At 40.6% G+C, this 14,768-nt stretch overlaps 1 protein-coding gene across 4 annotated transcripts in view; it reads left to right on the plus strand.

The window, feature by feature from the left end:
- Nucleotides 1–7,014, plus strand: part of LOC120571101 (zinc finger protein 664-like) — a 416,820-nt gene extending 409,806 nt beyond the window's left edge. For all 4 annotated transcript variants that reach the window (XM_039819785.1, XM_039819795.1, XM_039819803.1 and 1 more), the window contains one exon: nucleotides 5,910–7,014. In XM_039819785.1, coding sequence (XP_039675719.1) covers nucleotides 5,910–6,863 — 954 coding nt within the window. In that variant the 3' untranslated portion in view covers nucleotides 6,864–7,014. The remainder of the gene's footprint in view (nucleotides 1–5,909) is intronic.
- Nucleotides 7,015–14,768: the final 7,754 nt, after the last annotated feature.

The following is a 14,768-nucleotide window of genomic DNA, read 5'->3' on the forward strand; positions in this document are numbered from 1 at the left end:
CTAATAATGGCCGAAATGATACAAACGCGTCTACAGTAGTACAAATAGGTTATGCACTCATAAAACGATGGATTGTAAAATTTGTAAGTACACCAGAAGTTTATGTAAATAACACTTGCCTGCTGGCTTCTGCTCTCTGCTGCTGCTGCTGCTGTTACTACCGGGCAGTAAAGGTGCTTAGGGACATTTACAAATTACAACACCGAAAGAGTGCAACAAAAATATTTATTAATTTAATGATTAAATAAGGTAATGTCTCCAAACTTACCTCAATTATTACTTGTCTCCTGCTAGTTATACTACAGCACTTACTTTAAAAAATAAGTTAAATTAAAAATATTTTTGTTGCATCTCTTTTTGGTGTTGTAATTTGGCGACGCCCTAAGCACTCGTCTCACAGCAGCAACAACAACAGCAGAGCAGAAGCCCGCAGGCAAATGTTACTTAATAACTTCTGATGCAAACTTTATAATCCATGGTTTATGAGTGCATAACTATATATACTAGTGTAGACCTTGTGGTATCATTTAGAACGATGAAATTAATAGAAGTACCAATCCATTACCCGCGCTACTATTCAGCGCTAACGCTACTCTACGCTAACTCTCTAATGTTAGACCAGAAAGCTTCTGAGGTGTTTGCTTCGAGGTCATGGTGCAACAAACGGGAAACAGAACCATCACTAAGAGGACTTATTTGGGCAACCTGATAATAAGGGAATTGCAGTAATCTAGTCTGAAGTAACGAATGCATGGACTAGTTTTTCAGCATCATTCTGAGACAGGATATTCCTGATTTTGGCAATGTTACGAAGATGGAAAAAGGCTATTCTTGAGGTTTGTTTTAAATGGGCGTTGAAGGATATATCCTGATCAAAAATAACTCCCAAATTTCTGACCGCAGTGCTGGAGGCCAGGGCAATACCATCCAGAGTAGCTATATCTTTCGAAAACGAAGTTCGGCGGTGCATTGGTCCTATCACAATAACTTCCGTTTTGTCTGAGTTTAACATCAGGAAGTTGTGGGTCATCCAGGATTTTATATCCTCAACACACGTTTAAAGTCTTGCTAACTGACCACTTTCATCTGGCTTAATTGATCAGATATAAGTGGGTATCGTCTGCGTGCAGTGATAATATAATTGAGTGTTTCCTAATAATATGTCCTAGAGGAAGCATATATAAGGAAAATAGAATTGGTCCAAGCACTGAGCCTTGAGGAACGCATGGCTGACATTGGCGTGCTTGGAGGGTTTATCGTTAATGTTAACAAATTGGGATCGCTCAGAGAAATAAGACTTAAACCATTTTAGTGCAGTTCCTTTAATTCCGACTAAGTGTTCTAATCTCTGTAACAGGATTGTATGATCAATAGTGTCAAATGCAGCACTAAGATCTAGTAAAACAAGAATGGAGACAAGTCCTTTGTCTGCAGCTGTTAGAAGGTCGTTAGTAATTTTCACCAGTGCCGTCTCTGTGCTATGATTCTTTCTAAATCCTGATTGAAAATCATCAAATAAACTGTTGCTATGTAGAAAATCACATAACTGATTAGCAACCACCTTCTCAAGGATCTTGGATAGAAAGGGAAGGTTAGATATAGGTCTATAGTTTGCTAAGACCTCAGGATCCAGGTTCGGTTTTTCAGAAGAGGTTTTATCACAGCTATTTTAAATGACTGCGGTACATAACCTGTTAATAAGGACATATTGATCATATCTAGTAGTGAAGTGTTTACCACGGGTAACGCTTCTTTAGTAGCCTCGTTGGGATGGGGTCCAAGAGACAGGTAGTGGCTTAGCTGAGGATATCTTTAACATTAATTGTTGAAGGTCTATAGGATAAAAGCAGTCTAAGTATATGTCCGGATTAGTCGTTCGTTCTAGCGGTCCTGTATTTAAAGATGAACTGTTAGAAGTTGAGGGCAAAAGGTGATTAATTTTATCTCTAATTGTTATAATTTTATCATTGAAGAAGCTCATGAAGTCATCACTACTCAGAGCTAGAGGAATAGATGGCTCAGTAGAGCTATGACTGTCTGTCAGCCTGGCTACAGTGCTGAAAAGAAACCTTGGGTTGTTCTTATTTTCTTCTATTAGTGAAGAGTAATAGTCTGATCTGGCTTTCTTAAGGCCTTCCTATAGGTTTTGAGACTTTCTTGCCAATCCAGACCGGATTCTTCCACTTTGGTGGAAGCGCCACTTACCCTCGAGGTTTCGCAAGACTTGTTTCAATCTGCGAGTTTGTTCGTTATACCAAGGAGCTGTTTTCCTTCGGCTTCATCGTGTTCTTTTTTTTGCAGAGTCAAAGATCCTAGGTCCCGTAGGCGCAAAGTCGCAGCACCGTCCACAAATGCATCAACCCGAGAGGGACTGAGGTTAACATAGAGGTCCTCTGTTATTCTAAGGCACGACATAGAGTCAAATGCTGTTGTAATATCTTCCTTAAATTTAGCTATAGCACTGTCAGATAGGCATCTAGTGTAGAAGCCATTATCTAGTTTAGTATGGTCAGGTAGCAAGAATTCAAAAGTAATTAAAAAATGATCTGATAATACCAAATTCTGCGGAAATATTATTAAATCCTCAATTTCAATACCATATGCCAGCACAAGGTTAGGGTGTGGTTAAAACAGTGCGTCGCCTAGTGCACAGTCTGACTGAAACCGATTGAATCCAGTAATGTGTTGAAAGCAGTAGTAAGGCTATTGCTGTCAACGTCCACATGGATATTAAAATCACCTACAATAAGTACTTTGTCTGATTTAAGGACTACACATGATAAAAACTCTGAGAATTCAGATAAAAATTCAGAATACGGACCTGGAGCTCGGTAGACAACAACAAATATAATTGGCTGTTCTGATTTCCGTGTTGGATGTTGAAGATTAAGAACAAGGCTTTCAAAAGAGTTATAATTCAGTTTGGGTTTAGGATTAATTAACAGGCTTGAATCAAATATGGCTGCAACTCCCCCTCCTCGGCCGGAGCCTCTAGGAATTTGAGTATTAATATGACTGGGAGGAGTCTCTTCATTTAGACTAACATATTCTTCATGGCCCAGCCATGTTTCAGTAAGACAGAATAGATCAATTTGATTATCAGATATCAATTCATTTACTAGTACTGCTTTAGAAGACAGAGATCTGATATTTAGTAATCCACATCTAATTTTCGTCTCCTTTTCTATCATTGCAGTGGTAGTTTTAATTCCAATTAGGTTGTTAAGTATTGCCCCTCTATTCACCACTTTGTGTGGTCTGTTGTTGATTATAATTGGAATAGTACTAGTACTACATGTTACTGGAATAGTACTAGTACTACACGTTACTGGAATAACACTAGTACTACATGTTATCCTGCAGAAAACATTTTCAGATTCATCCACTTGTATAGTGCTATCAGGATCAATGCCTGGGGGACATGAATCTGTGATATTTTCAACATAATGTCAATACTTGCCTTTCAGTGTGGTCGTTATGTTGTCAGATAGCATCCTGGCTCCGTGTCGGTTTGGGTGGAGACCATCAAGCTTCAGCAGGTTGGGCATCTCCCAGAACAAGTTGAAGTTGTCGACATAGGGAATGCTCAGGGAAGTGCAGAGTGGTTCCAGCCAGGTGTGGAGCCAGAACAGTCTAGACCATCTCTCCGCACCCTTCCTGTATGTAGGTAGAGGCCCAGAGATGTAAGAATCCGCTTACCTGTACCCATCAGGGTGGAGAGGAGAGTGGTGAAGTCTTCCTGGAGTGCTATCGACCGTCTCGCTCTGATGTCGTTTGTGCCCACATGCACGATGATGTTGTCGACCTTGGCGTGGCGGGCGAGAATGCCGGGAAGTTTGTGCTGGATGTCACGGACCTTGGCACCGGGGAAGCAGTAGACCTTGGAGGGACCGCAGGTAAAGGGGAATGTGGAGGTCCCTTACCATGGAGGCCTCCGATGATCAGCGTGGAGGTTGATGAGTCCGGGGGGGAGAGTCCGCCCTCAATGGGGCGGTCGACTGTGTGGCTGGACCAGGATGAGCCGGGCGTGGGGACGGGCAGAGAAGGGAACTCCCTCGTCGTTCGGTCAGAATGCTGTAGCGGTTTTCTAGTTGTAGGGTTGGGGCTGGGGCTGAGCGTTGTCCTGACCGCCTGCTCTGGTGCTTGCTTACACGCCATGGCTCCGGCTGGTGTGGAGTGGAGCTGGTCAGCAGAGCTGGCTGGTCCTCTGCAGCCGCGAGGAGAGACAACAGGGACAGAGGTTGTATTAGTGCGTGTGGGGGTGAGAGTATTGCAGGGCACAGTGGAATCAAAACATCCGTCAGTGTGTGTGTGGGGGGAACTTCCAATGATAATGGATTCGAGGAACTCTTCACTTGCCTTGATCTGGTGGAGAGTCGATATTCTGGCTTCAAGTTCCACTATCTTCTGGCTGAACAGGAGGCACGAGTCACAGCCAGGTGAACAGCTGAGGGGGGGCATCGTGTAGCTTGCTAGTTTAGCTAGTAGCAACGTTGATGGAGGCCTTCTCCTAAAACCTAAAAACCTTCACAAGTCGAAATACAATGCAGGTGCTCCTGCTTGTATTAGCAAGCTGTGGATAGCTCCGTTACTGTTACCAAAATATGGAATAGATTAGATTTCCCAGGAGGCAAAATCCTGAGTGGTTCGCTTTAACTCCCGCTAGCAGGCAGGCTAACTAGCCGTTAGCACAACAAATACCTAGACGTTAGCTAACTGAGCGGAGGAAAGTTTTGCAAACAACGGAGAAACTGCGGCCAGACAGGTCCGGTTAAAATACAGCTAAACGGTGTAATTAGTGACTGTATTTCGTTGTGGAGGACTTAAAATCGCAAGACGTTAAGCGTCTGCCGTTATCGTCTGTAACAAGAAACAAGAAGTCAGGCGGAAACGGAAGTGACGTTCACCGCAGATCTAAGAAATGTCGGATGGAAGTGTGTTAACACCGAGTGGCACCGAGTGGCGCAGAAATGTGGTGATTTGTATCCATTTAACTGCTAACTGCTGGTGGAGTTTGTGACTGTTAAATGCCGACCATTCTACATTACACACAAATTCACGGCTGTGTTTATGCTCGGTGTTTACAGCCCACCAAGCGCTAATGCTAGTATGCGTTAGCTGAACTTTACGGAGCCTATAAAGTGTGTGTACTAAATGTAGCCTGTTTCGTATGTCGTTTTTATATAATGTCGTTTTTATATATGTTAAATGTGTAACACCACTTGAGTCACGATGAAACGTTTCGTGTATATGGTTGAAATGACAATAAAACACACTTGAGTTGAGTTGAATGCCTCTGTCGGTCTGTCCGGGTCTGTCAAGCGGTAGGCGTGGCTTGGGAGCCTTAATGTATGCCTTAGTTTGAGGTTGATATCATTTGAAAAAAAATTCTTTAAAATGTATTATTGCAATACACTTAATGTTTAGTTTTTTTAGATATGATATCGTAACCAATGTAGGCAGTAGAAATGTACCTTCTTCCGTAAATTTAACCAAATTATTGTTAATTATTGCTCTTCAATAAAACAAAGGTATTTCTTATCTGATTACTCGATTAATCGATAGAATAATCGGTAGAATACTCAATTACTAAAATAATCGATAGCTGCAGCCCTAGCCTAGTTTATAACTGAACCCATTATTACTAAACCTAGCCATCATCAGTTTTTTAATTGCCAATCATTTGAATGGGGAAACTTGCCTGAAAATTTAGAATATTTCTGAACTTATTAAAGTTATGAAAAGTACATTTGCTTCCATAATAACATGTCTGCAAACCAGCACATATTTTCCTTCATTTTGTCATAAATTATTGTATGAAGAGTGAAAATTTTGAGTGAGAGCAAGTCCAGGTTTTAAGAAGGTTGTTCACTAACACTCTCTCTCTCTGTGTTTGTCTGTTGCTATAGAAACGGAGTGGAGAAGAGGGACCCAAACGTCACCACTGTCAACACTGTGACAAATCCTTCACAACATCTGGATATTTAAATATTCATCGGAGAGTTCACACTGGAGAGAAACCTTACAGCTGTGATCAATGTGGGGCAGCTTTCACACGACAGAATACCCTAAAAATACATCAACGCATTCACACTAAAGAAAAACCTTACAGCTGTGAACAATGTGGTAAAACCTTTTCTCAGAGAAGTAACCTTACATGTCACCAGCATGTTCACACTAGAGACAAGCTACACAGCTGTGATCTATGTGGGGCAGCTTTCACACAAAAGAATTACCTAAAAACACATCGACGCATTCACACTGGAGATAAGCCTTACAGTTGTGATCAATGTGGTAAAACCTTTTCTCAGAGTAGTAACCTTAAATGTCACCAGCGTGTTCACACTGGAGACAATCTACACAGCTGTGATCTATGTGGGTCAGTTTTCACACTACAGAGTAACCTAAAAACACATCAACGCATTCACACTGGAGAGAAGCCTTACAGCTGTGATCTATGTGGTAAAACATTTTCTGGGAGTAGTAACCTTAAATCTCACCAGCGTGTTCACACTGGAAAGAAGCCGTACTGGTGTGAACAATGTGGGAAAACATTTTATGAGAGTTGTGCCCTTAAAACACATCAACGCATTCACACTGGAGAGAAGCCGTACAGCTGTGATCAATGTGATAAAACCTTTGCTCAGAGCAGTAGCCTTAAATCTCACCAGCGTGTTCACACTAAAGAGAGGCCGTACTGGTGTGAACAATGTGGGAAAACTTTTTCTCACGGTAGTGGCCTTAAAAAACATCAACGCATTCACACTGGAGATAAACCTTACAGCTGTGAACAATGTGGGAAAACTTTTTCTCAGAGCGGTAACCTTAAAATACATCAGCGCATTCACACTGCCTCGTTGTGAACATGTTTCCGACCCAAGCTGTTTCCTCCTGCCTCCTCCTCATGGCCTGATAGCTAAACGGACGCAACAGATCCCATTTTTGCAAACCATACATAATTACAAGGAAAAATATTACTGAAAATGCGCTTCAGGTGTTTGGATAGATCAGGAGTACAGTCCTCAAAAAGTCGCAGCATTCTTTGTGGCTTGTGTTTTACACATTTCCATGAATCATGGATGTGATGCTGAAATAAATGAGGAAATATTTGAGGACTACGGTGGGATTGGACACTCCCGCGGAATCTGGTCCGGGAGTAATGTGTGATGCGCTCCTGATGGAGCGGGTGGATGGAGATGGAGTGGGGGGAGGAGGAAGGGGCAAAAGGAGCAGATGGTGCATTTGCAGACCCACGCTCCATGGCTGCAGCAATCCTCTCCAGACTTGAGGAGATGCGCCCGAGGGGCCGCAGCAACATCGCCACACGATCAACACGGGTATTTATTACTTTACCGCATCCCGGACAGCATCCCGCTGGCGTGCACCAGGCAAATCCGCCGTCGTCATAGCAATCCGCCATGGAACAAGCGCTTAAAGAGATTGTGAGATGACGCTCTGATGACGCTCTGATTGGTTATTTTCACGTTACGCCCAAACCACTCCTAGCTACTTCAGACCAACCCATTTTAGATTTGCGTCGGGCGCAAGAGTCGTTTATCCCGCCGGTATCATAGCAACAGCGCCCGAGATCCGCCCACAAAGCTACTTGCGTTTTGCGTTTCACACTTGCATTTCAGATCGTTAAAATAAGGCCCTTAGTGTTTAAACTGCATCTGTGGCGCCGCCATCTTGGGACAGACAACTGATCTTAAAGACTCAGAAAAAGATAGTTGTACTGCTTTTGGATGTTCATGTGAAAGAAATGCTAAACTAAGCAACATGGAATAACATTTCACGGATGAAAAATGTGTTTTACAATATTATACTATTACTAAAGTGTTGAATTTAATATCACAAAAGGTAACATTAATCCTTCTTTTAAGTTAACAGTAAGTTAAGTGACTGTCCTGATACTGAATTGAGCTAATGCTAGCTTGTGTCAGGTCATATATGTTTTGAGTGATTATAAATATCTCAGTAAGATGCTGAAAACGATGTTTGTTATGTGTGTCACTGAACAGTTCCTCGGATCATTCCCCATAGACCCCCATGTGGAAAAATCCAAACTTTATTATCAGAAATATATAAATGTTTAAAGTCTGGTACAAAAAACAGACTGTTACTAGCTTCAAAATATTTTGAAAAAGTTTGGTAAGAAAACCTGCATTTTAAATTTAATCAAGTATCCTGTATTATAAATGCATGTCTGGCATTTGTACTAAATCGCTTGAAAAACTGTCGGAAATTCAGCGAGAAATTATGATTTTAATTGTGGATAGACCTTCTGCCTCCATAGACACACATGCATTAGGAGGAGCACAATGTTTGTTAGGAAATGGCCGCCGTGTCAACATATCTCTCCATATATATATATGTATATGTATATATATGTATATATATATGTATATATATATATGTAACATATATATATATTATATATGTATATATATATATGCATATATATGCATATGTATATATAAATAGTAGTATATATATGTTTATATATGTGTGTATATATGTATATGTATATATATATATAAATTTATATATATATATATATATATATATATATATATATATATATATATATATATATATATATATATATATATATATATATATATATATATATATATAATGTTTAACCCATGTATAATCTTTTGTTTTATTAATTTGATCTGTCCTCTTATTAAATAAACTGAATTGAATTGAACTTCGACATTTAGTTTCTTCTTATTTTACAGGTTTCTTCTTTTTTATGACACTCTTATGACATCATACTTCAGTTTATCACAAACATGAAAGAAGGTTAAAAACTAATCTGAAAAGTAACTACAAAATGCATTTCCTGCAGAAAATGCTTGTGAATGCTGAAAAGCTAAATTGCTAAAATTTAACTAGATTGCTGGCTTTAATGCGAAAGAATGGGAAGCAGTAAGAACGGCAAACATGTATGATACTAAAGTGGAATATTTAAAGGGGTGATAGAATGATTATATAGGGTATTTCACACTGTTCCTTATGGTCTCCTAATGGGGTATGTAACATTGGTTGGGCTGAAAATGGCCTGGTTGATATTTTATTGGCCCTTATGCATTTATCCTATTTGTAACAAGAGCTTTTCTTCCAAATATGGTATGGTCATGAATATTTAGATGAGCTGCGCGGTGATTGGTTGAGCGACTTGCCATACGCAGACATTAGAGACGCGCGCTGATTGGTTGAGCGAATCCCCAATACACATACATTAGAGAAGCGACAGAATCTCATATTCCAGACACTGCAATGTTTCATTACCAAATTCACTTCTGAGACTTTTTTAAGTGAGAAATCAACTATATAAAGCTCAAATATGGGCCGTTTTACAAAAATTGATGGCTAATTGCAAATTTGGTAAGACGTGTCGGACTTTAGGAGCTCCACACAGTCTGACGAGAAAGCGACAGCCTGCTGGGCTCCATACCCAGGGCAAAGTCACCCTTTGTGGATACTGCATACGGGGCTCCGCGGCCAGCTGCCGGCATAACTATATCTATAAATAATACATTTACGGTTTGAATGTCCCAATGTCTTATAAAGATAAACGTTGTGTCCGATTTGATTTTAAGGCATTTTTATGAACGCTGGTATGCCTTGGTAGAACAAGCAGCTGCTTGCTATATGTCCCATTCATTGCAATGGGGAAATACCGCAGCTAGCTAGCTACACTTCGCCATAACTAAATTATATTTACTGTTTGAATTTGCCACGCCACTTATACAACTCATTCCCCAATGTCTTATAAAGCTAACCGTTGTGTCCGATTTGATTTTAAGGCATTTTTATGAACGCCGCGTCTTTGTGGAAGGACGAGCTGCGCTTGCTATATGTCCCATTCATTACAATGGGGAAATACCGCTAGGCCTAGCTACACTGTCGCCATAACTAAATTATATTTACAGTTTGAATTCCCACGCCACTTATACAACATCATTCCCCAATGTCTTATAAAGCTAACCGTTGTGTCCGATTGATTTTAAGGCATTTTTATGAACGCAAACGCGTCTTTGTAGGACGAACAGCTGCTTGCTATATGTCCCATTCATTACAATGGGGAAATACCACAGCTTGCTCACCTTCGCATAACTAAAGTATATTTACAGTTTGAATTTCGTCACGGCATGAATATTACAGGTTCCTCAAGGTCTTACAAAGCTTAGCTAACACTTGTCCGATTTCGGATTTCAATTGAATGTATTTTTGTGAATGTCAGAGTTAGGAGGAGGCTAGCTAGCTCTCATTTATGGACTCCATCTCACCGCGGCTCTATCAATGAGACTCGCGGACAAGAGGCGTTTATTTCCCCGATTGTTTGTTTAAATAACTCAACACACATACCCATTATAAGATTAACTGGAACCTGCGGGCTGCGGTAAAAGATTGTACGTAAGCGTAACAACATGCGGTCAGGGCGGCGATGTAGCAAACCCAGGCAGCACCAACACCGGCACTAAACTCCGAACACACAGTCGGAGAAAATTTGCAATTAGCCATCCTTTTTCGTAAAGCAGCCATATTCGAGCTTTATATGGTTGATTTCTCGCATAAAAAAGTTTCAGAAGTGAATTTTGTAATGGAATAGCAGAGATCTGCGTGACCTAGCTAGATTCAGAAGACTACCTGATCTCAGGTCAGTTGTGTAGCCTATGTAAATGTTGGGGCGTGACTGTTCTCTTAAGGTTCCGGATTTTGAGATGCTTGCGCAAGCAACTAGCTTTGTTGGGATTCGCCCGTTTACAGAGGCAGTTTCAAAATATGAGATTTTCATAGTAAATGGGTGTCAGTGGGATGTTGAGCTTCTATGTATGTCCTATTTACCCACCAAACTGTCGTTATTCAACTATGACAGGATAAAATCGGTTTTGCATTCTATCACCCCTTTAAAGGTTTTCTGAAAAGCTGTCACTACACTGAATTGCAGGCTTCAATGTGAAGAAGAAGGGGAAGTTGTGCAAATAATTAGCAAAAGTGGAAACTGTTCTAATTAATATGAATGTCATTAAAATATGAATAATACTAACATTGTATGAAATATCTGCGCCACTGAACTCTATCGATCTGCGCTCATTGCTGAGCAACAGTCTGCTCCGTTAGTTCCTCCTCTGTAGTTCGGTGGGCTTGGTGAGATTCGGGGCTAAAATTGTAACATTATTGCATTTTTCATTTGGTTCGATTTGCATCACACTGCACTTTATCAAACACAGCAAACAGTGTAAACACACGTCACGTGGCGGTAGCAGTCGCTTGTTGATTGGACAGAATATCAGAGGGAAACTCTCCAAAATAATGAAGCTCCACTACATTTCTACCGTGTTGGCTTTTCTGGTTCTGCTTTAGTGTTTCTAATATTTTAGAGGAAGGTGAACAATGGGAGCAGCTGACAGTGTTGGCTCTATCATTAAATGTCTTTAGTTGTGTTAAAGAGGAAGTGGAGCAGAGTGTCTGTTAAAACCTAGGCCACTGTTTGGAGGGAACTGGAATCTTACTGGAAGCTGACTCGCTACAAAAATGCATTTTAACGCTGTAAATTGAAAAAAATGCGAGTTTCAACGAGTTTCAGGCTGGATACATAACCTGGAGGAACTAACCTGCACACGCATTACATATGGATCTGAAAGTTCTCATCCATTAAAACAGATATTTAAGTCTGTAAACTGTGTGAAAGGTTGAAACTGCAGGCTAGTAAATGCTCTGTTTTTGGTCCACTTCCTGTGTTTGGGTCAGATCCCGTTCTCACCTAGTCTGGCTATCACCAGACCAAGCTCAATCTTATCAGATTGAACAGGGTGAAATCAAATCTCCGTCAGATCGGGCTGGGTTTACCCAGTCTAGTTCTCACCTGAAGGGAACCGAACTCTAGTTCACTTGGAAGAGAACTGAGACCCCTGTTATCAAGTGGACCACAGTTCAGATGAGCTTCCACACCGCCCCAAACCAACCGGACCAAACGCTCCAGAGTTAATTTATAACGGACCAAACTGCTCAGGTGTGAAGGAGACCTTACTGTAGGTCTCCTGCACACTGCCTGTGTGGTGTGTGCGTGGCGTTTCTGTTGCGTGTCAGTTGCGTGGCGGCTGCGTGATGTTTTCTTTGTCTTTGCACTCCAGAAACATGTCTGCTGCTAGCCCTGTCGGTACACATGGATGTTTCCCATTGATAAAATGCACTCAAGCAGTAGTATACTTCATGTTAAAATATAAATATATACTGATTTGATAACCGCAAAGACAACGTCGGTAGTATTGACGGAAAAATAGGCTACAGAATATTTCGTTCTGTTCTGTTGACTGGTGCAATATTTGAAAATCGATAATTATTATTTTTTTAAATGACATTTATATCTGCATTTATGTCAGAACCTAGAGACTTTGAAACAACATGTCATTTATTAAATGTATTTGTGTCAAAATGACATATACACATCTTTTCGTATTCTATTTTGCATGGAAAGGCGTCGGTCTTATATCGGTCCTGACCATAGCACACTGCCTGTGTGACACACATGTCTCAGCTGCGGACTCATGCATGGTAGAAATAGGAAAGTGTTGAGGTTTTGACATAAATGCAGATATAAATGTCATTTAAAAAAATAATTATTGATTTTCAAATATAGCACCTTATTCACGTGTTGTCACCGTGTTAAAAATCAACGTGTTGTTTACGTGTGAGAAATCACGTGTATTGGAATAGTTTGCCTTTCCATAGTGTGTAAGCTCTAACCTGTTAACATGGGAGCCGAAATAAAACGGACACGCCACGCAGCCAGTGTGCAGGCGGCCTTACTGTTGTGAAAGTGTGTCAGATATTTTGGATCAAGCTGTCTGAAACTGGTCCCATTGGTTGGCCTGTGGTACTGCTGCCTGTAGCTTTCTTAACTACATTTTAGTGTCTTCTTTTTCGTCAGCAATATTGCATGTTGATATCGCCACAGTCTGCGTTTAGTGCCGGCGGTCTACTAGGTTATAAAGTAACGGTAAAGTATGGATGTATAGCGGAGGTATTTTGATGGTGGTAATGTTATTAGTGTAAGTTAGCACACTTAAACAACCGAGTCTGAGTGAGACAGGAAGACATCTGTCTTTCGTTTTTAAGAGTTTTATTGATGCAAAGTTCAAACGTAAAAAATACCATACATCAAATCATTAAGTAGGCTATATCTTACATTGCCCGAAGAACAAATTAAATGTAGTTTTTCTAGGATACTGGAACTTTAAATTGCGTTCTGTTTGATATGTAGTGTCAGCTAAAATAACTTTTTATTGAGTTTCCTGTCAGTGAAATGCTCTGAGTGAATTTAAGCATTTTTTCAACTTTGTTTGCCAGTTGTTTAGATTTATTTACAGTTTACTAATATCCAAAGCTGTTTTCTCCACACTATTCCGAGTTCATGTTGTACCCAGGAGGCCGAGTGTGAAGTAGGATGAATGGTTCTGGAGATAGTTAGAAGACACACACACACACACACACACACACACAAACACACACACACACACACACACGGAGGGTCCTTGAGTTATAGTTAGATAAACATGCAGTTGAGGGAGTGAACAGTCAGCTGACTTCAGTCTGTCCTTGGTGGCTGGAGGGAGTGTACATTTGAAAAGGTTTCCATGGAAACCAGAGCATTCCTCAGATAAGAGCTGCAGCTGTTTCCACGCTCCAATATTTACCTCTGCTCTGGTTATGCAACTGTTTAGAAAAGATGTGAAGTTTTTTTAAGGTGGGGTAGAATCCAGTTTGTTTGGTTGCTGCTACCATCGCTGCAGCCAGCACCTTGTTTGTGTTTCATGTCCGGCAGCACGGGTGTCTAAATAGGCAATTATTTAGTTGCTCAAATCTTTTCTTTTTAGTAAACTCTGTGCACACAAACAATGTTGTCAATGCTTGCGTTAAGGTGTAGAGTCCCTGGTGATGCTTGGAGCAAAGTTTCATGTTGTGTGGAGCCTTTTTAAGGGTTAAAAAATAGCTATTTTGAGGCTAGCATAAAAGTGCCCCTATTACTCCCATTCAAAAGGCCATTTGACCGAAAAACGTGAATTTAACCAGAGGGGCACATTAAAAAATAGCAACAAATGATATTTAAAGATTATAAACTTTATTTTACTTTAAAATCATATAAACGTTTATTTTGTACAAGCATGAGCGCAGGTGCAAGAGAGGTAGGGCAATAAAAAATTTAAAATGTCTACATGCATAGCAATATGTAGAGTCCATCATGATAGAATACTGGAGCCATGGATGAAGATTAGACCAGTTTGGCCTGAAGCTCCGTCTTCTATTCCCCATCAAAGATGGACAGTAAACATAGGGCACAACTACAACATGTATTTACTTATACATGTACTGTATATCTGCATGTATTTCAAAATGTAGGCCAAGTATTTACTTTAAAAAAAAAAGAAACATAGCCATATTGACACAAATAAGAATTAACAGCAGAAAGCAGCATTTTAAGGACACCCAGCAGGCCTACCATTACATTGGAATTGCACTGCTTTGCAAATAGTAAGAACCTTCTTCATCACAGACCTGATGGTGCAGTACTTGATCCACATGGATCCACTTGCTGTCCCTCTGGCTGTTCCTCTCTCTGTCCCTGTAGGTTTTCTTCCTCCTCACCCTCTTCTTCATCCTCCTCACCCTCTGGAATCTCCCTCTCTGTGTCAGAGCCCTCCCTTTCATCACATGCCCTCTCTCCAACCTCCCCAGACTCCTCTGGCTCTCCCTCT

This window comes from Perca fluviatilis, chromosome 2, assembly GCF_010015445.1.
Source record: "Perca fluviatilis chromosome 2, GENO_Pfluv_1.0, whole genome shotgun sequence".
NCBI lineage: Eukaryota > Metazoa > Chordata > Actinopteri > Perciformes > Percidae > Perca > Perca fluviatilis.